At 54.0% G+C, this 21365-nt stretch overlaps 1 protein-coding gene across 7 annotated transcripts in view; it reads right to left on the bottom strand.

Annotated features, from left to right (window-relative positions):
- PFKFB4 (6-phosphofructo-2-kinase/fructose-2,6-biphosphatase 4) overlaps nt 1-21365 on the bottom strand; it is a 36268-nt gene that overhangs the window by 7287 nt on the left and 7616 nt on the right. For 4 of the 7 annotated variants that reach the window (XM_087867065.1, XM_087867067.1, XM_087867066.1 and 1 more), the window contains exons 2-12: nt 20113-20229; nt 19871-19967; nt 16395-16461; nt 13894-13968; nt 13487-13543; nt 12656-12777; nt 10479-10686; nt 9740-9886; nt 3063-3167; nt 1229-1526; nt 251-315 (exon numbers count right to left, since the gene is read on the bottom strand). In XM_087867065.1, coding sequence (XP_087723191.1) covers nt 251-315; nt 1229-1526; nt 3063-3167; nt 9740-9886; nt 10479-10686; nt 12656-12777; nt 13487-13543; nt 13894-13968; nt 16395-16461; nt 19871-19967; nt 20113-20229 — 1358 coding nt within the window. The other 3 variants (XM_045778474.2, XM_045778473.2, XM_045778477.2) reach the window with 2 other exon arrangements.

The following is a 21365-nucleotide window of genomic DNA, read 5'->3' as shown; positions in this document are numbered from 1 at the left end:
AGCCACCATACCCAGGCTCAGGCACTTCCTACCCTGGTGGCCCAGCTCCGGGGGCCTCCCCACTCCCAGGGCAGCACCCTCGGGAAGGCCTAGCCCAGAGCCATGACCTCGCCCTGATAACAAGACAGCAGGTTTGGCACAGAACTCAGGCTCTCTCTGGCAGGCACCCCAACTGGCCCTGGGCCTGGAAGATGCTCTATCTGGATCTCCCAGGATGGGCTCGGCACCCCAGCAGTAACCCCGCTAATACCTGAGGCCTGTCCCGGTGCGTGTTCACAGCCATCACATTCAGGAATATGGATTCCACTTTACAACCTGCCAAAGGGAAGATGTAAATCCGTTTCCCATCCTGGAGGCATAGAGGGTAGAAGCTTCTTTCAGGTGGAGGCCTGGGGTATCATAGCACAGGGCAGCCATTCACAGCCTCATCTGGGTCCTCCCACCTTAGGCAGCTTTGGTGCGCATGTGAGGAAGGACGAGGCGCCCCGTCAGGCCTGTGTTTACCATGTGCCGCCACGCAGCCTTGGTGAGAAGCCCAGGAGGGCTTCACTGAGGACACGAGCCGTCACTGCCGGGGCGGAGAGCAGTCCAAGCAGCAGCAGGCCCGAGCTCAGCATGGAATCATTCCTTGAGCCTTCAGGGCCCCTGAACCACTCACACCCCAAGCACGCCATAAACACAAGGCCCAATCTACACCAGGGCAGGGGCTCCGTGCGATGGGGACAAGGCGATGAGCACACAGGGGCATGACATCAGCTGTCACTGGGCTTTCCGGTCATTCTTCCAGGGACACGACCACCCGAGGGGTGCCTCGTAGCCTGTGCTGAAGGTGAGGAGCTGAGACCCAGGAGCTTAGGAGGGGGCCTGAGGGCTCTGCGGGCACAGTGGGCAGAGGTGGGACTCAAATGACTGCGCTCAAAATACTCTGAATATTTCAAGGCCCAGGTCCTGAGGGGCCACGGGGCTTTGTGGGGATTTCGGAAAAAACCAGAAAAGCCCCTCATGCAGGTGAGTGATGGTTAAGGATCACTGGAAAAGTATGTGTGGCCACAAAAATTGAAACCAAAAAAAAAAAAAAAAAAAAAAAAGGAAATTGGGAAAGGCAGTGGGGTGGGCAGAGGACGAATGAGCCCCTGATGGGATTTTCAAGGGATCTGCAGAAAAATCGTGGAGCCCCGTGGAAAGCCAGCATCCGGCAACCAGGCGAGCGTGCAAGAAGCTTCCTTACCGTAAGCCACGGGGGTCAGCTTCAGGACGGTGTGCAGCGGACACTTGAGGTAGGGCAGCTGCTCTGTGGACACAGATGGGCACGGCTGGCACACGAGGGATGCCCGCGTGACAGTCCCTCCGTCTCCCTCACATCCACACATCCCACCTCCCCGGGGCCGGCCCGCACCTGCCGCCTTATCAAGGAAGTAGGCCAGGAGGCAGCGCATCACGGCCTGGTGACAGATGACTAGCACATTCTCTTGCCTCTCCAGCTCCATGATGACAGGCTCGAGTCGCTGCACCAGGTCCTCGTAGGACTACAAGGACAGGCGGGAAGGGTCCCTTAGGCCCTTGCTCCGGGGGTAGTGACAGAGACATTCTGAGTAGCAGGCTACCTCCTCGCTCCCGGGACCCTCACCATTCTAGGAGGTTGTGGCTGGGAATCCTCCAGCCTGGAACCCCGGGGGCAAGGGGAGGGCAGCTCCGGGCTAGGGCTTGCCTTTGTGGGACAGCGAGCTGCCCAGCTTGAAAGGGAAGCTGGGAGGGGAGAAAAATTGGCAGCCTGAGAAAGAGCTCACATCCTCTAGGGCCAGGTCCCGGGAGGACTATAGGGCAGCGCTGGGCCTCAGGTTGCCATCCTGAGGGGCCATCTCCATGCCCACCCACACGGCCCCTGGCGGAACCCTCCGCTGCTGGAATTCACACACTGGCAGCTGAGGACTGGGAGGAGAGACACCGCGTCCTTCCAGCCCCCCAGCAGACGGAACGCACAGGAAGAACCGTGGGGCTAGGAGGAGCAAAGATCCCCCAAACTTCCTGGAGCATGACCCATCGGCATGACTGAGGGCCCAGGAACAACGATGCTCACGGTCGGCCTGCCCCGTGCCTCCCCTGGGTGCCATGAGGTAGCTGATGAGGAGCCCTTGGACCAACGCATCAGCCCTGGGGTATAGAGACTTCCCCACCGGAGACCAAGCCCTCTTGGCACACAATGAGCGGGCCTGCAAAACACACGCCTCACGCTGGGGCCGGAGGTGCCCTCCGCACGCTGACTGTAGTTCCAGGGGAATCTGAGATCAGTTCTTTCGCTAACTATAATTCCCCTACCAATTTCCCCCGCTGTATTCTCAAGTCTGAACAGGCAACTGCTTTGCTTCCTTTCACTGTTATCTGGGTTAGTTTTTAAACCTGACTCTGCCTCACAGTACGACGTGAGCAATAATTAATGCTCCCCAGGGCTGTACTTTTCCTGAACACAGCATGGCAGAGGGGCCAAGAGTCTGGCATGTGGGGGGCGGGGAGCTTCTGTATGTGTCCATGTATGTGTGTCTGTAGGGCTATCTTGATTTGGCCACTGCCCCAGGCCACCTCCTAGAAGTGGGAGATACCCCAGTCAAAGGTGACCTATTTCTCTCCTGGGGCCTGGGCTGAGCCAGGAGCCAGACTGAGGGAAGGTGTCCAAGCACATGCCTCTTGTGGCCACAACTCAACTGGGAAAGGTCTCTCTAGGTCCGTATTCAGGGCTCCATGTCTGGAGCGACAGGGAGGACATGATCCCTGTGACACCCCGGGGAAGAGGAAAGGCAAAGATGGGGAACATCGGGGAGCAAGGATCCAAAGAGTCTCAGAATTGGGGGTCCCGTGCAGCCATGGCCACCCACCGCCCAAGGGGGGGTGGGGGACTGCGGCCTGGGCAACGTGGCTGGGAAGTGGCGGAGATGACAGGCACACCCAGCCTGGCCGAGCTCTGAGGTCAGGCCCCACTTGCTGCCCACGCAGCCTCCAGAGTCCCCCAGGGGTCCTGGGGCAGACGGCAGGTGGTGGCTGGGGCTAAGCCCCCAAATCCCACCTACCTCCCCTTTGGGGTACCGGTACCGGTACTTGTCCTGGTCCCGTAGGGCAAATTCCAGCGGATAATGATCCTGAATTTCTTCATAGGTCATCTCCTCACAGACGCCCTAGGGAGATACGGCAGTCATCACCTCTCCCATGCCGGGCGCGGGGATCAGCCCTGTGTCGGGGGGAGGGCAGGCAGAGGGGACGGGGTTTACAGGGCCTTTCCTGGGCCACGGGGGTCCTCCCAGCCTGGAGCTTAGGACCCCTCTGGGAAGAGAAGGCCCTTGGTGATGCTGGGCAAGGGGGCAGCCCCTCGTTTGTAAAGAGCTGCCAGGACAGTCTTTCCCATCCAGCCAGTTTATGTCATAAAAATAAATGCAGGAATGTTAACTATGTGTCTTTCCTTGTGTCTTTTGTTTTCTGTGCTGTGGAAATACGTATTCTGAGTTACGGACCCTCGTACAAGCTATAAAGCAAGATTTCACTTATGTCAGGGGCGCCTGGGTGGCGCAGTCGTTAAGCGTCTGCCTTCGGCTCAGGGCGTGATCCCGGAGTTCTGGGATCGAGCCCCACATCAGGCTCCTCTGCTGTGAGCCTGCTTCTTCCTCTCCCACTCCCCCTGCTTGTGTTCCCTCTCTCGCTGGCTGTCTCTATCTCTGTCAAATAAATAAATAAAATCTTAAAAAAAAAATTTTCACTTGTGTCTTTCAAGATACACACGCTCTCACACATAGCATGAAGAGTATAAATACTATTTTTTTTTTTTAAATCCAGTAGAGAAGAACACTGGTGGACAACACTTAAGTGTAGTTTAAGGGCCCTAAGAGGGGAAGAAACCATAAAATGTCCTAATAAAAGTTGCTGGTCTCTGCCTTTGTTCTAAGTTGTTTTCTAGATAAAGCCTTGGGGCAAAGTTGTCTATTAAGAAGGAAAGAACAAGGGGCGCCTGGGTGGTACAGCGGTTAAGCGTCTGCCTTCGGCTCAGGGCGTGATCCCGACGTTATGGGATCGAGCCCCACATCAGGCTCCTCCGCTAGAAGCCTGCTTCTTCCTCTCCCACTCCCCCTGCTTGTGTTCCCTCTCTCGCTGGCTGTCTCTATCTCCGCCAAATAAATAAATAAAATCTTTAAAAAAAAAAAAAAAAAGAAGGAAAGAACAAGATGGAAAACTTTTAGCTGTAAATGTCTGTATGGAAGAAGAAGAAGAAGAAGAAGAAGAAGAAGAAGAAGAAGAAGAAGAAGAAGAAGAGGAGGAGGAGGAGGAGGAGGAGGAGGAGGAGGAGGAGGAGGAGGAGGAGGAGGAGGAGGAGGAGGAGGAGGAGGAGGAGGAGGAGGAGGAGGAGGAGGAGGAGGAGGAGGAGGAGGAGGAGGAGGAGGAGGAGGAGGAGGAGGAGGAGGAGGAGGAGGAGGAGGAGGAGGAGGAGGAGGAGGAGGAGGAGGAGGAGGAGGAGGAGGAGGAGGAAGAGGAGGGGGGGGAGGAGGAGGAGGAAAGATCTCAAATCAAGAATCTGATCTCCCACCTTAAGATACTGGAACAAGAAGAGCAAGCCAAACCCAAAGCAAGCAGAAGGAAGGAAGTAATAAAGATCAGAGCAGAAACGAATGTAATAGAAAACAGAAGACAGAGACAAGCAAGGAAAGCAGAAGTCGGTTCTTTGATAAGATTAACAGAATTCACAAACCTTTTGCTAGATTGACAACAGAAAAAGCTCAAATCACTATGATCAGGCATGACAGAGGAGGGACATTACTACCAAGCTTCCAGAAAGAGAAGAGACTGTAAGGGACTCCTGCGAACAACTCTGTGCCAACAAATGAGATACCTTACATGAACTGAGAAAATTCCTAGAAAGACAAACCATCTTTGTTGAGTCAGATGTGTCCCTGCTGAAAGATACGTTCAAGTCCTAATGCCTGGTACCTGTGAGCATGACCTTATTTAGAAATAGGGTTTGGGGGCGCCTGGGTGGCTCAGTGTTTGACTCTTGATTTTGACTCAGGTCATGATCTCAGGGTTGCGATCAAGCCCCATGTCAGGCTCTGCGCTCAGCGTGGAGTCCGCTTGAGATTCTATGTCTCCCTCTCCCTTCCCCCAGCTCACACGCGCACTCTTGCTCTCTTTCTAAAATAAATAAAATCTTTTTTTTTTAAAGATTTTATTTTTTTTTTAAAGGTTTTATTTATTTATTTGACAGAGATAGAGACAGCCAGCGAGAGAGGGAACACAAGCAGGGGGAGTGGGAGAGGAAGAAGCAGGCTCCCAGCAGAGGAGCCTGATGTGGGGCTTGATCCCATAACGCCAGGATCACGCCCTGAGCCGAAGGCAGACGCTTAACGACTGAGCCACCCAGGCGCCCCTAAAGATTTTATTTATTTATTTGACGGAGACCAAGAGAGCACAAGCAGGGGGAGCAGCAGAGGGAGAGATAGAAGCAGCCTCCCCGCTGCGCAGGGAGCCTGACGTAGGGTTTGATCCCAGGACCCCGGGATCATGACCTGAGCCGAAGGCAGATGCTTAACCAATAAATAAATAAAACCTTCAAAAAAAAGAAATACAGGGGCGCCTGGGTGGCACAGCGGTTAAGCGTCTGCCTTCGGCTCAGGGCGTGATCCCGGCGTTATGGGATCGAGCCCCACATCAGGCTCTTCCGCTATGAGCCTGCTTCTTCCTCTCCCACTCCCCCTGCTTGTGTTCCCTCTCTCGCTGGCTGTATCTATCTCTGTCGAATAAATAAACAAAATCTTAAAAAAAAAAAAAAAAAGAAATACAGTTTTTGCAGATGTAACCAAGTAAATGAGGTCATCGGGGGTGGGCCCCAGTCCACTGGCTGATGTCCTTTCAATTGACCATGTGAAGACACAGCGAGATACACGCAGGGAAGAAGGCCATGTGAGGACAGAGATGAGGTGATGCAGCTGTGAGTTAAGGAATGCCAAGGATTGCTGGCAATCACCAGATACTTGGTAAAAATATGGGCATTGACAGTGATTCTGCTAAAGGCTCAGAAGGAAGTGGAGCATGGTAGAGAAAGTTCCTATAGAAATACATATATCCTCATGAGCATAATGCTGCTAGAAACACGAATGTTGGGGTACCTGGGTGGCTCGGTCAATGAAGCAGGTGGCTCGGTCAATGAAGCAGCTAACTCTTGATTTCAGCTCAGGTCATGATCTCAGGGTCCTGGGATCAAGCCCCGCATTGGGCTCTGTGCTCAGTGGGGAGTCTGCTTGAGATTCTCTCCCTCTCCCTCTGCCCCACTGCCCCTGCTCATGCTCTCTCTCTCTCTCTCAAATAAATAAATCTTAAAAAAAAAAAAAAGAAATACAAATGTGAAAGGTGCTTCTGGTGAGGCCTCAGAAGGCAGTGGAGGTGGTAGTTACTGGACGCTGAAGAAAAGGAGATCTTTGTTAGAAAGTGGCAGAGAACTTGCTGAACGATGTTCTACTGTTGGTTGGCTATATTAAAAAAAAAAAGACAGATAATAACAAGAGTTGGGAAGGATGTGGAGAAATCGGACCCTTCCTGCGCTACTGGTGGGAATGTACAATGGGGCAGTCTGGCGGTTTTTCACGCGGTTAAACAGAGAGTTTACCAAATGACCCTGCAATTCCACTCCTCCATATCTACCCAAGAGAAAGGACAACATGTCCACACAAAAGGCTGCACACGAATGTTTACAGTAACATTATTCCTAATAGTACCCACATGCAGACCCCCCCAAAGCCCGTCCACGGATGACTGGCTATGTCACCTGGGGTATATCCGTCCGCTAGGATATGGGGCAATATAAAGGAATGGAGCTCGAACTTCCTACCTCGTACGTTGACCTTGAAAACATGCTGAGTGAAAGAAGCCAGTCACAAAAGACCAGAGTGTCTGACACCATTTATATGAAATATCCCCACGAGGCCGGTCCGCAGAGACACAAAATAGACGAGTGGTAGCCTCGGGCCGGGGGGAGGGGTTGGAAGGAAATGGAGGGCTGGGGTCAGGGTTGCTTCCTGGAGTAATGAAATGTTCTGAGAGTGATCGCCGTGGTGGTTACACAATTGGGTGACTATCCCAAAGCCCGCTGACTTGTACGAGTTAGGTAGGTGAACTGTATGGTATGTGAATTATTTCTCAATAAAGCTGGTATTTAAAAAAAAAAAAAAAACAAATAAGACTGTGAATTGTGGACTGAACTAAGGGAAAAAAAATCCCAGTGTTGAAATAGAAGGCTAGCCCAAGGCTGTTTACCAGAACGCAGGAAAAGAACAAAGATAAACATAGAAAGATGATGACTAGATCACAGATATTAGAACAGTTTCCAAACTCAAAAGATAAAGAAGAGAATCTACCAGCATCTAGGAAAATAATCAGATTGACTACAAAGGAAAAAAAAGACAAAAAAAAACTGGGGTGGCCTAAGGCTTCTGTGCGAAGCCCAAAGCTAGAGCCGCGCCCGAGTCCCTGCAGGGCAGACGCTGGAGCCCAAGCCGCTCAGGGAGACCGTGGAAGCGCGGCTGCAGGCCTCCCACGACTCCCAGCAGCCACAGCTGATGGGAGCCCACACCACGGTCAAAAGAGCTACGAGACGGCTCACAGACAGTGCTCCCTCTTCTCCAGAGCTCACCAGTTCTCTCCCAAACTTCCTCCTTCCACTCAGTGGATCAATATTTATTGAGCACCTACCCTGTGTGGCACAAGGCAGACACCGTTCCTGCCCTCGTGGAGCCGGAACCCTTCCCAGGGCCTGGAAACCTGGGATGGTCCTGGACGCTTGTCTTCTTCTGTTATCACTTCCATCCCTTCCCCACATGTCGGTCCCCAGCATCCGGCCCAGTTCCTACCACGGGCGGGCTGGCACAAACACGTGTACAAATGAGTACACGGCCTGCAAATCCACACATTCCTCTCGCACTTTCCAGCACGTTCCAGATGGCCTCACCTGACCAGGCCCCTGCGAGCACCTCTCCCTGCTCTCCCTTCTCCAGCCTGCCCTCTACCTCGCCCCAACAAAACCACTCTCCACGCCAGCTGGGGTGACCTTTCCACAATTCAAATCTGACCTCATTACCAGCTAGCGCTTCAGGCAATGGTGGCCTAGCTTGTTCCAGAACAACCCTCCAGGGAGAGCAACTAGAAAAGCCAGACAGAAAAGAAAATTTTTAAATCTGCTTGATATTATCATAGAGCTACAAGGCAGAGAGGCCGTGAGGGGCCAAGGTCTTGGAGGAAAGGGAAGCCCAAAGAGGGGAGCCTGGAACATGGCATCATTTCTCCCTTTGGGGTTTTGTTGCTTTGAAAGTGGAAGTTAGAAGGATGAGAAGCCGGGGGTGGGGGAGATGGGTGAAGGTGGCCAAAGGGTACCAAATTCCAGTGATAAGATAAATAAGTCTTGGGGTGCCTGCGTGGCTCAGTCAGTGAAGCGTCTGCCTTCGGCTCAGGTCATGATCCCAGGGTCCTGGGATCGAGTCCTGCATCAGGCTCCCTGCTCAGCGGGGAGTGGGCTTCTCCCTCTTCCCCTCCCCCTGGCTCATGCTCTCTCTCTCTCAAATAAATAAAATAAGAAAAAAGGAAGAAAGAAAGAAAGAAAGAAAGAAAGAAAGAAAGAAAGAAAGAAAGAAAGAAAGAAAGAAAGAAAGAAAGGAAGGAAGAAAGAAAGGAAGAAAAAGTTGCTGAGAGATTAGATCTTAAAAGTTCTCCTCACAAGAAAAAAAATGTGTAACTAAGGGAGGTGGCAGATGTTAACTTATTTTAGTCACCGTTGCGTAATATTCAGGCTCACCAAACCGTCATGTTGCACTCCTGCAGCTAACACACTGTTACATGCCAATTATATCTCAATAAAACGGGGGGCGGGGTGGGGAAGAGAAACCAAGCAGGAAGCAGGGACTGAGTGGACAGAAGCCGGGCCGAGCTGGCAACAATCTTGAGCTGAGGAGACAACAAAAGAGGCTTGGGCCCGCGAGGTTTTCCCTCAGAACCTTACAGGCCACATTCTAGGAGAAGGAGGAAGACCTCAACACTGACTGGCCTCTACAAAGATCGAAATGCAGCTTTGCAACAGCTCTATCCCTGAGTAGACTACGGTAACCCACCCCAACTGGCTGCCCAAAGCAAAAGTTAATCCTCTGGAGAGAGAGAACATTCACTCGGGCCTAAATTACTTCGTAGTGTTCATCCAAACACCCAGCTCCCAACCAAAAGTTGGGAGTGTAACCAAAATACATCAAGAACTCCTAAAAATCACCAAGAAAAAGGCAGACAATCCAACAGGGGAAGAAAAAGAACGAAAGACCTCACAAAACATCCAAATGGCCAAGAAACAAAGTAAAAAACTGCCCTCATTAAAACAGCGCAATTCCGTAAGTCATACTTAATATAAAAGCAGGTGAAAGAAATGAACCGGGAAGAGCTAGACGGGTGGTTAGAGGTAAGTGAGTTAACTGGGGAGAGACCAGTTTTAAGGCTTCTGTTGGAATGGCCAAAAGAAATTCTGGTTGGTCGAGATAGTTCAATTCAAAAGGGAAGAAAGGAAGGATGGGGGAGGAGGGATCCAATTCCTAAAAACTGAAGAAAAGTGAAGCGGAGAGCTCCCCCAGGGCCTCAGCACAGTTGCCCTGCTGAGCTCAGGCGAGCCCCGGAGCACAGGGCAGCGGAGGGCGGGGCCAGGGAGCACCGAGCAGCAGAGGGCGGGGACAGTGATTACCGCGTCGATCTCGTTGAGGACCTTCCACTGCTCATAGGGCACGCCCAGGGCCTCGGCTGTCTGGATGGTCCTCTTCATCTGGCTCGTCCAGACCTTCAGGTCCTTGATGTTCTGATCACGGATGAACTGAGCCAGACTCCTGGCAAACTGAAACGCATCAGAAGCAAATTCAGACCCGCAGATCCAAGGCTGCTCTCAAAGGACCACGGAGCCACAGGGCACAATGGCGTCGTGCCCACCCAGCCTCGGAACACAGAGAACTGACCTCTTGAGAACACCCACACCCTCAAGTGCTGTCCTTATGCATTCTCTCCAGACCCTCCATGTAGTTCCGGTGGATCCTTACGTCCCCTGCCATTGCCCACCTCCCGGCCATGTGTCCTGGACCATACGACCTCCCTACAAAGGCCTCAGTGTCTCCCCCGGACTGTGGTGCAGCCATCAGCTGCGCTGCAGGGATTTGGGTCACTCCCATAATGGCATGCCTCTCCAAGGAAAGGGGCTCAGCTGGTGACCGCACACATGGAAGCCAGAGATCCAAGCCTGGTGCTTGGTGACTTTCCCTACATGACAGGAACATTCCAGACTGATTACACATGAGCTACAAGAGCTGGAGTCCGGGCCCATTGGACACATGCCTACATGTGCCCAGCTGCCCAGAAGTGCCAATGCACAGCTCCCCTCACCACACCTGCACACACACACACACACACACACACACACACACACACACACTGACCTCCCTGCCCCGGGGGGACAGTCCCGGGTCCCCGCCAATCCGGCCCTTGAGGTTGAGCTCACTCTCCCCGTGTCGGCAGAGGTAGATGGAGCGGGGGGTCACGTGGATGTTCATGAGGTAATAGACGATGCGGCTCTGGATGTGATCGGCCACCCGGTTCACCACGTAGCTCTGGCCCACGTCCATGATCTTGATGTAGGACAGATCCCTTTCCAGACAGCAGGTCGAGAGAGACTGTGAGTGTGACTTGGCCCGCAAGGGCTCATCCTGCCAGCCATCGGAAGTGGCCGCAGAGCTGTGCATTTCGGACCACAGGCTTGAGATCACAGCACACGGGAGGGGCAGCTGGTGTGCAAGTGACAGGGGTGAGGAGGGAGCAACACAACACGTGTGACAGCCAGACAAGGCAAACAGACCCTGTGAGCGGTGCTCAACACTTGTGTTTCCAAAAGGTGACATCCAAGGTACACATTGTGCTCTGTGGCCCCCGGCCCCCACTTGCCTACCTCTGAGCTCTCAACGCACAGTCTGTAAGGTGAATAAGAGGTAGCTTTTTCCAGGACTGATCTGGGGGTAGCTGGCAAACGCTCCTCACCTCCGTGCCCCTGGCCAACCACCCCTGGACCTGCCTTTCCCTCCCCCAGTAAGCCCCGCCCCTGTACCCCAGCTCAGCCGCTTCCCTGGCCCGCTTCCCTGGCCCGCTGGGCCTGGGCAGCAGGGCGGTTGGGAGAACACGCTCGTCTGCTTATGTTTGCTGGGTGCCGGGAGGCAGCAGGAGGAAAGGCGGGGTTTCTCAGGCATCGTGCTCTGGGCTGGCCCGGGGAGGCCCTCTGAAGGTTCTCATCTGAGTTCTCACGGTCTGGCCCGAGGGCCTGGGTTTAGGCTTAGGGATGTTACACGGACACCAATAAAAATAGCAGCAAGGTTAACTGAGGAACCCAACAGGAGTGGCTCCAGTTAAGCCTCTCTCATGCGGTCACATCACAGAACCATGAGAACCACTGTGCTGGGGTGACTGGAGAAACACGAAAAACCTGAGGGGTCCAGGCAGGGGGTGCCGACTGGCTTGGGTTGGCCACTAAGCCCGGCCAAGGAGACTCGGCCAGCGTAGGAACTATTCTGTAAAGACCCCCAGAAATCATCCGTCTTACAGGCGCTCGTCCCCCTTGGTTTGTATGCAGTAGATGTTCTCATGTGATTATACAGGACCTGCACCCAAGCTGATATCCCAGACTTTCACTTAATGCCACATAACTTACCTTGTCCCACGTGTCGTGGCTATGATCTGTGACTATGCAATACTTTACCAAGGGGCCATAGTGTTACTTACTTAACCACTGCTCCCACATATGCTGTCATACAGCAGTTGGCAAACTATGGCCAACAAGTCAAATTCGGCCCGCGGCCTGCTTTCACAAATAAAGTTTTACTGGAACACAGTTATGCCCATTTATTGACATATTGTCTATGTTTCCTTTGCACTACAATGGCAGAATTAAGTAGCTCAACAGAGACTGTATGCCCCCAAAGCCTAAAATATTTGCTACCTGACCCTTTACAGGTAAAGTTTGCTACTGTAAGAGCCTCAGCTGAATGCCCCTTGTGGGCCTAAAGACCCCGCCCCACCCACACTTACTCCTGTTGGGTCTGCCATTCCACAAGGAGGCAGTGGAGCTAACCAGCACGGTCACTGCCAGCTGTGCGTAGGCGGGATCCGGGCACTCCTTCCCCCATCTCAAAACACAGACTGTGCGCTTAAAGAACACGCAATGTCTGCAAATGCCTTGCGGGAAGACCCTCTGCGTAGCAACTGGGCTTGATTTTATAAGGGAATAACAGAAAATTCTTTTCCTTCTTCCTTTCTTTCTTCCTTCCTCCCTCCCTCCCTTCCTTTCTTTTTAGTGAGCTCTTTGCCTAATGCAGGGCTTGAACTTATGACCCTGAGATCAAGAGCCGCATGGAATAACAGAAAATTCTGTCCTGCAGAGCCCCAGATGAGGTAATATGGGTTCTGCAAGTCACCTCTGGCCCACAATTTCTGCCCAAAGGAAAGAAACAAGGCCAGACCACCTCTGCCCGTTGGGGTGGCCCCTCAGCCCCCACCATGGGGAGTCACAAGGAGGCGGCTGAGTGGGACCCCCAACCCCACTGCAGGACACGGGGCTCTCCTCACTCACCTGTCCAGGTCCTCGTCCAGGGACTCGTACGAATTCTCGTAGCACTCAATGCGTCGCATGAAGTCTTCCGTGGCCTCATCACTATCGTGGTTCACATAGTCAGGGCTGCCCAGTTTCACTTGCTGCCGGACCAGGCACAGAGCAAGGACACATCAGGGCTGGAGGCCAGGCAGGGCCAGAGACCAAGGAAAATGCTGGCCAGGGGGTGAGGGGAGGCTGAGCCAGAGGCCAGGACAAGGGTAGGGGCATGAGGCTGGAGGCCAAGCCCAGAAGACTGCTTCCATTAGGAAGAGTCCAGCAGTACCCTGGTCTTGGTTCCCACGCTAGTGCCAACAGAGTCTCACTGGGCAGCCTAAGACGGGAGTCCTCATCTTTGTGGCACATGGGGAGATGAGGCCGGAGGGGCAAAGGGCCCGAAAGCCCCTTCCCACCTGAACCCTCTCCCCCAACCCAGATGCCCATTCCTTGGATAAACAGGGGGTAGGGGAGAGAGGTCAAATATATAAACAGCACTTCCTACCCCGACGCCCTACCTCCAGAGGCTGAAGCCCCCCTCCAACCGTCCGGGAAGTGAGGAGGGGGAAGGGAGGGGAGGTAAGAGGAGGGAGCAAGAGTGAGGCCACCCAGCTACACGGCCCTCCACACAAGTGGTGCCTGGGAGTCTCCGGTCACCTGACCTGGCATTGTACTGCCTCCCCTCCCCCACCCCAATGTTCAAGAAGCCCAAATCAAGGCCGGCCCAGGCACCAGCCCAAACCTGGAGCCGGACCTCACTGTCACGTGCCACCTCAGCTGTGTTACTGCCCCCACAAGGCCAGAGACACCACTCACCACGATGTTAGCAGCTATGACCTCAGGATCCACACAGATGGACTCCACAAAAAAGGTCTGTGGCAAGGACATGGGCCGGCAGGAGGGAAAGAACCACAGACACATTCAGGGCCCTGGGCCTGGCTCCACGGAGCTCCCACCTCCATGAGGCCCAGGCTGACCCCAGGGTCCTTCTTCTGGAGGTGAGGACAGGATTGAGAAGCCACCCTATCCGGGACTCTCCCACGAGACGCCCACCTCCCTGGAAAGAAAAGCCCAGGCGGAGAGGAAATAGCACCCCTGTAACCCACATCCAGTCTGGAGCCCACCTGCCTGACACCCGCGCACGTCAGGGGGCTGTGAGAGGGGCCCGGGATGGTCGGAACGCGCCACAGCCCAACCGAGGAGGTGAACCAAAGACGCCTCACCTTGTAGCCATTCTGTTCCCCAAAATTAAAGATGGTTGCTCTCCGTTCTCGGGTGGTATTCGTTGCATCAAAAACCTAGGACCAAACCAGGGTTAATTCGGACTCTGGCCCTCGAGCATGGGGGAGGCCAGCCAACCGCGGCTGCACAGGGACCAGATTTCTCACGGGGACCAGCTGGTGCCCAGGCCACCGGCCTGGCCAGTCTCCTTTAGACCTGCGAGGGCTGGGCCGGGTCTCCCCTTCCTTGAGGAACACACCTCAGGAAAGCTGGAAGGAGCGGGTGCCTGTGCTCTCAGCGGGCACTCAGTCCGTGCTTGGCCAACAGGACTTCCTGTAAAACCAGTTAAACGTGGAATGCGGAACCCTTGCTTATTTCCACTCCATCCCGAGACTCCGCGAAGATGGGAGAAGAAGAATAAAGAGAACAGGAGAGGAGATGTCAACAAAATTCTGGGGACTGACTCAGAGAAATGGAGACAACCAAACACGAGCCCTCGGCCAGCAGAGCACACCCACCTGTGCAGAGCGGGGAGCATCAGGAACAGGACCCAGGTGTCTCTGAGAAAAGGGACAGGTGTGCAGAGGAAAAGGGAGGACTGCCTCGTGGTGCAACTAAGAGCACGTGGAGCCCCAGGCCCCCTCCCTGCCTCAGGCCGACGTGTCCTCAGGGGTAACCCGCTCACCCGCGTGTCTAAAAGCAGCTTTTAGAGCACATTTTTAAAAAAGGCATTCAACCCTGGGCTCACGGGATACTCCAGCAAAACCTCAAATGTGAAAAACAGAGACCACATTAAAAAGAAGAAAAGGAACTTTGAGAAAATGAAGACGGGGCAGAGAAGAGAGAGAAATGTCAAAAAAAGATACAACTGTTATCTAAACAGAGTTACAAAATACTGTAGCGATCCCGAAACAGAAACAGAGGTCTAAAAAACTGGAACACTCAGAGATAAGAAATTTAGAAATTTAAATATTTAATTTAGAAATTAAAATAGGATCACGGAAAGTCTTTAAGAATTCAACCAAATGCTTATATGATAATGTTGAGAAAGTCTCCCTGAAAAGAGGACAAAAGTGACAGAGATAGGAAATCAGGAGGGAAAAAAAGATAAAATTAGGGCTCAAGCCCAGCATGAAACCACCAGTTCTAGAAAAAGCAGCTCAGAGGGGCGCCTGGGTGGCACAGCGGTTAAGCGTCTGCCTTCGGCTCAGGGTGTGATCCCGGCGTTCTGGGATCGAGCCCCACATCAGGCTCCTCTGCTATGAGCCTGCTTCTTCCTCTCCCACTCCCCCTGCTTGTGTTCCCTCTCTCGCTGGCTGTCTCTATCCTGTTGAATAAATAAATAAAATCTTTAAAAAAAAAAAAAAAAGAAAAAGCAGCTCAGAAAACTGGGAGTGGAGCAGAGAATCGATTGTCAGAAACTGGTGGGGGTGGCTTACCAAAGTAATAACAGATGACAATCTCCCTGACCTGTTAGAAAAGAGCTTCGCTTGGAGAGGGCCGCCCGGGAACGCGGCACGGCAAAGAAGCCCCAGCACGAGGCCCTGAAGTTCTCCCCAGAGAAAAGGGCATAAGCAGCCCCAGTTCCTTCCAAGAGCTGAAACTTTGGGGAAGATCAGCGAATCAGAATGTCATCAGACTTTTCCACAGCTGCTCTAGCAGCCATACTACCGCAGAGCGATGTTGTAGAAATTCTAAAGGAAAAATACTTCCCACCCAAACCCAACCATCAAATATGAGGATAAACACAGACATTGCCAGACACGCAAGATCTCTTTCAAGGTAATGCCCAAGAACCTTCCTCGGAAGTTACTGGAACATGTGATCCGACAAAACAAGTCAGTATACCCAGGATAGAGAAGACAGGGGGTCCGAGCGCAGGGCTGCAGCTGGGGGGTCAGGAGGAGGAAAGTCCCAGGGTTCCACAGACTGAGAAGGTGACGGGTCCAGATGGAACAGGGGGACTCAGGGCTGCAGGAAGCACGCCTCCAAGAGGAAAAGGCAGCTGCTGTGTTTGACGGCTTAGGGTGAGGGGAGCGGCCTTTCCCATAGGCACCCTGGCTCAACCTTGTCCCACCCAACCATCCGACGGGAGGGGCCAACACATCGTTGGAATTCCATTGCCCGGGATTCACTGGGTTCCTGGAACAGCCACTAAATGTGGGACAGGATTCTCCCCAGCCCTGGAGAAATCATGTTTGCTAAAGACTTGGGTAACACGATACCACATGTGGTGACCAACAATGGGAGTATTCAGAAGGAAGTCCTACTGGGTCAGATGCAACCACAAGCCCAGAGGGAAATTCCCAGCACACATCCAGCCTCTTGCTTCCTCCTGTATAGTGGCGGAGACTTCCTCCCAGGGCCCCGCACCCGGCACCCGGGGGGGCAGCTGCGGCCACACACGCCCTCCCTTCCCTGCCAGGCGGCTGATAAGCAAAGGGCTAGATGTAGCTAGGTTCCCACATGTCACTCCCAGAAGTCACCGGGATGTCCCACTCACCGCCACATGGCCCCCCTCCTCACTGAGGAACCGCCGGACGTCACGGAGGGCTGCCAGCGCACACTGCCTTCAGAAGAGAAAATACAGGGTCAGCCCCGCACCTGACCCTGGCTGCAGGAGGGCCACAGATCAGAGACACATCTTACCCCGGATTAGAGGGCCCAGTCCCTGGGGCCCCTTCTCTTCTCAAGGTCTCTCTTTCCTGAGGTCATTTTCAGTGCTTTTGCTAACTCTGCTCCTGTAAGTGGAAGGCTATGTGCTCCTGGCCACTGGGGATGTTTTTTAAAATACCACTTTTCTGCACCTTCTCTTCTCATCTCATTGTGTACAAATCCAGGCTGCCATTCTGCCATATTCATGATTTCTAAATGTCATGCATTTCCCCTGATTATCAAAATAAACACTTCTATTTTTTATTTATTAAGATTTTATTTATTCATGTGAGTGAGAGAGAGAGAGAGACAGCACAAGCGGAGTGGGAGGCAAAGGGAGAAGGAGAAGCAGACTCCCCACTGAGCAGGGAGCCTGACAAGGGGCTTGATCCCAGGACCCTGAGATCATGACCTGAGCCGAAGGCAGGCGCTTAATCCACTGAGCCACCCAGGCACCCCCAAATAAGCACTTTAAAAACAAGATGTTTCCTTGTGTGTGAGTGTTGGGGGCTGGTGGTGGGGAGAGAAAAGACACCGTGGCCCCCAGGGTGACATTATACTTACTATTCCATCTGCTTTCCTGGAAGAGAGAACCTGTGAAACTATCCCTTCCGGAGGAGGGTGCTGTTCCCTGCCTCTTGCACCCATGTCCACAGACCCACAGACCCTCCGGAAAGTGAAGCTTTCCCCATGACTGACTCTACTGCCTTCAGAACATCTCAGCCTTTTGGTTTATTGCTGCAGAACGGGCTGCTCTATATAAGGGTCTTCCGCGTTTTATCCCTTTCTCCTCTAAGATCTGGAGACAGACAGAGCACTCTGGCCTTTTATCTATTACCTGCACTTTCTTGATGCAGGAGTGAAGTTAGATCTCCCTCCGTTTGTCTGATCTTCAGATTTGGAGTGCAAACCCCCAGCGCACCCAAGGACTCTGCCGTCGGGCTTTCACCAGCCGGGCCGCATGCCTGAGCGCGGAGGCCCAGGCCCGGCAGAGCAGGGGGCAGCCCGCTGGGGTCAGGGAGAAACGGGACAGACCTGAGTCCAGGTCCCTGGAAGAGGCTCTGCTCCTATGCCTCTTTTTGACCTTTCTGTGCCCCCTCCCCGGGGGGGTGGTCTCTGTTAAAACTTTAAAGAGCTTTCTTCTGCCAAAAACCCCCTGAATTCCGAGAGCCCAGGAAACCGGCATTGCTGGGGCCATTTCTGGCTGCATGTGCGCCCCAGGTTCTGGGCTAGGATCTGCAGGGTCGCTCTGGCTGAGGCAGCACCAGGTAAGAGGGATCTCAGGGCTCCAGGGGAGACGTAGGATGAACAGCCCAGGAGCCCGCGTGTACGGGAGTGTGGGTGAGAAGCGGGGGCAGTCTTATGGGACTGAGCCCTTCACCTGTGCAGACTGATGCGAACCCAGGTGGAGAGCGTCAGAACAGATCTGAATGGAGTTGGTAGACAAGTGGGCACGTGCCCATGGGCGCGCATGTGGGCTCGCGTGCGTAGGAGACTGAGTGCACGAGTACGAGTGCGCCTGATGGCCTGTATGTACGCGTGGCCTGCACATGTGCATGTGACCCTGCTTGCCCTTTCCTGGACCTTCCACCGTGCCCGCTGTCAGGGACGGACAGCAGCGTTGTGGAGCTCCAGGGACCTCAACAATATGTGATCACCCAGGTCTCTGGGAATCTAGCCTTCTCTTCTCAGGCTTCCCATTTTAAAAAAGTCTGATCCTTCTGCGTTGCCAATTACCTATGGGACATTTGGGGCTGGTTATTGGGAAATGGCCCTAAGCTTGTCGGTGCCCACAGCTTGAGGCTGCTGTAGAATTTGCATGGGAGACAACCTCTGACCTGCTAATTGGGTAACACTAGAAAGCTGGACACCACAGTTTTTAGTGGTAAGGGCTTAGAGTCAAGTCTGGGCTCTGGGAAGCACCTTGTTACCTTGTCTGAGATCCCTGAGCCTCAGCTTCCTCACCTGTAAAATGGGGAGGGGCAGTGACCACGGGCAGCAGGCACCCAACACACAGCAGTTCAAATATCAGTCCTCTCCCCTTTGTCTGAGTCACCAGAGAGTTCTACCCACAATTTGGCCACAGGCCTGAATGTCAGACTCCCCTTCCCTTTCTTGGTACAGCGGCCTGGCATGGCCTCACTGACCCAAGAGCAAACACTAGGGAAGGGCCCGGCCCCACAGTGGGGAGCTCTTGCCCCCTGGTGGCCACAGATGGAGGGCGCAGCCTAGTAGCCAGGCCTGGGCAGCAACCCAGTAGCTTCTGGCCTGGAGCTCTACTTGATTTGGGGAGGTCACTACAGCTGGGCCAACCTCTGCTAAATACCCTACCACAATGGCTGGACCCAGAGCAAGGGCAAGGAAGCTTCTTGATCCCTCAGCTGACAGCTGCCAAAAAGAGCACAGATCCTCAGACCACCAGTTGGTGTTCTTGGTTCAAGTCTGAATGGGGCAGGGAGGGGAGGAGGTAGGGTATCGTATGTAAATTCCCATCTCATGAATGAGAACAGGAGGGTGAAGTCTGAGCCACATGAAAGCAAAGCCAAGGCCTGTCCTACCCATGCCAAGAACATGCCAAGCACATGCCAAACATCTTTCAAATATACAGTTTATCCCAGGGCAAGGGAAGGAAGGCACAGTTCTGGGCCCAATCCTTCTAGCTTTGTGAGAAGGTGCCAGGAGGTAGTCCTTCTCCCACCCTGCCCCATCCCAGAGGCCTGTGTTCCTGCACCCACTCAGCCCCCTGCCTTACCAGAGGCCATGCCCATGGAGGGCCTGGGGTAAACAAGTGAGAGGTCTCTGCAGCCGGCCGTGACCTGCCCTGGGTGTCTCCTCCATCTCTCTGAAGCCCCATCTTCCCCTCCCATAGGATGTCCCTACTAAGGGTTCGTGAACCCCAGGGCAGGGCCAGCCACCAAGAGGGCATACACCTGGGGCGCCTAGGTGGCACAGTCAGTTAAGTGTCTGCCTTTGGCTTGGGTCATGATCTCAGAGTCCTGGGATCAAGCCCCACATCAGGCTTCTTGCTCAGCAGGGAGCCTGCTTCTCCTTCTCCCTCTGTCCCTCCCCACCGTTCAGGCTCTCTCTCTGTCTCAAATAAACACATAAAAGCTTAAAAAAAAAAAAAAAAAAGAGGCCCTACACCCTCTCCCATTGTCCCCAAGTCTAATACATCCCCACCCCACCATATCCTGAGAGGTCAGGAGACCAGCACTGTCACAGCCCAATGTGGCAGAGCAAGGCCAGGGCTCAGGAGCAGCTGGGCATCTGGGCTCCAGGGCCTTCTCTGTAAACACACATAATCACACACATACACACACTCACTTCCTGATTTTCAGGCCCTCTTCATTATCTGGAAGGAAAAACTCAAAAGACTTGTAGGTCTTGACCATGTCCCGGCGATACTGGCCAACGTTGAATTCTGGGGGAAAGAAAGGCTCAGCTTTCACACAGCAGCAGCCCTCCCCAGTTCTTGACCTTGACCCACCCCAGGCCACCCTTCTGTCTTCCCCTTCCCTCCCCCACAACGCCCCAAGGCCCCCTTGGAAGTCGAGGCCAAGTCTCACCGCGAGTGGGCACGCCAATCCAGTTCAGGTAGCGAGTCAGCTTCTTAGAGATGTAGGTCTTGCCCCTGGCAGGCAGGCCTACCATGACAATGAGCGTCGGGCAGTTGGTCATGCAAACTGAAAGGCAAGGAGCCGGCGTCAGATGCGGGCTGGGATGCCCCAGTGTGCCGCTCCCTCTGCTCCCGGCACAGGACATCGGATGGGCCTTCCAAGCCTCCTGGCCTCAGGCCCTGGTCTCAAGCCACCAGTGGCATAACCCAGGCCTGTCTGGGCTCCAGGAGCTGCGGCAGAATCTCATCAGCCCCTTCTCCTGATGGGCACTGCGGATATAAAGCTGGGCCTGCCACACTCCTGAATGAACCTGCCAGACGGAGCCAAGGCCCAGGGGAGAGTCAACACCCAACTGTCATCCGGGAATCCGCACCCCGCCTGCACAGCCTTGCAGCATTCCTGCTAGCACAGTTCCACTGCTTACCCTCCCTGCTGGGAATTTTGCCTCATCAGTACAAAGCCCAGCTCAAAAGCTGCTTCCTCAGTGAGCCCTTCCTCCCACCCACCCTGTGCTCCGCCGGCACACTCCTTCGATCCTGGCCCCTCACCCGTGAGTCTGCCCCCTGCACCTGATCGCTCGGAGTGGGAGCAGCCCTGCAGTGTCCGAGCCATTCGGGATCATGCGGTCTGGCACAGAGCTGGTACTCAAAAATCATGGGCGGAGGGGGCATCTCGAAATCCCATAGGGTGAACACCAAAAGGGGCTGAGACCAGAGAGCTAGACCAATGTCCGCAAGGACTATCCCTCGGGCAGCCCACCTGCCACCATCCCACGTGCCGCCAGGTAAGTGCACCAGCCAGAGAAGTTGCCAAGGCCGGAGGCGGCGACAGGTCTGGACACAGCATCCCCAAACCCCGGCCCACTGGGACAGACACCAAGACAGCGGAACTACCAGCCTCACGTGATCCGGCTCAGCTTTCAGTGTGGCCTCACCTCAGAAACCTTAGGAAGCTTCCCTTTTGTTGTTCCCCAGCACCTGGGTTATGTGAAACCACAGCAGACAGACAGGTGGCCCATGTGGGGACCTGTCATTGCCCCTCCTTTGCTCCCAGGGCTCTGCAAGTGCCTTCTCCTGGTAGCCCTGCTTGGACAGACTGCTGGGCCCTACCCCTCAGCTTGTCTCCCTCACTGGAGCTGGAGCACAGAGGCCCCAGGGGCAGCCCCATGTGGGGCTCAGGAGTCAGGTCTGGGTTCCTATGTT

This window comes from Ursus americanus, chromosome 14 (assembly GCF_024610735.1).
Source record: "Ursus americanus isolate L20-20 chromosome 14, mUrsAme1.1.p, whole genome shotgun sequence".
Classification (NCBI taxonomy): domain Eukaryota; kingdom Metazoa; phylum Chordata; class Mammalia; order Carnivora; family Ursidae; genus Ursus; species Ursus americanus.
Note: the sequence above shows the minus strand (reverse complement) of the source record. Positions and strands in the feature narration are given on the sequence as shown.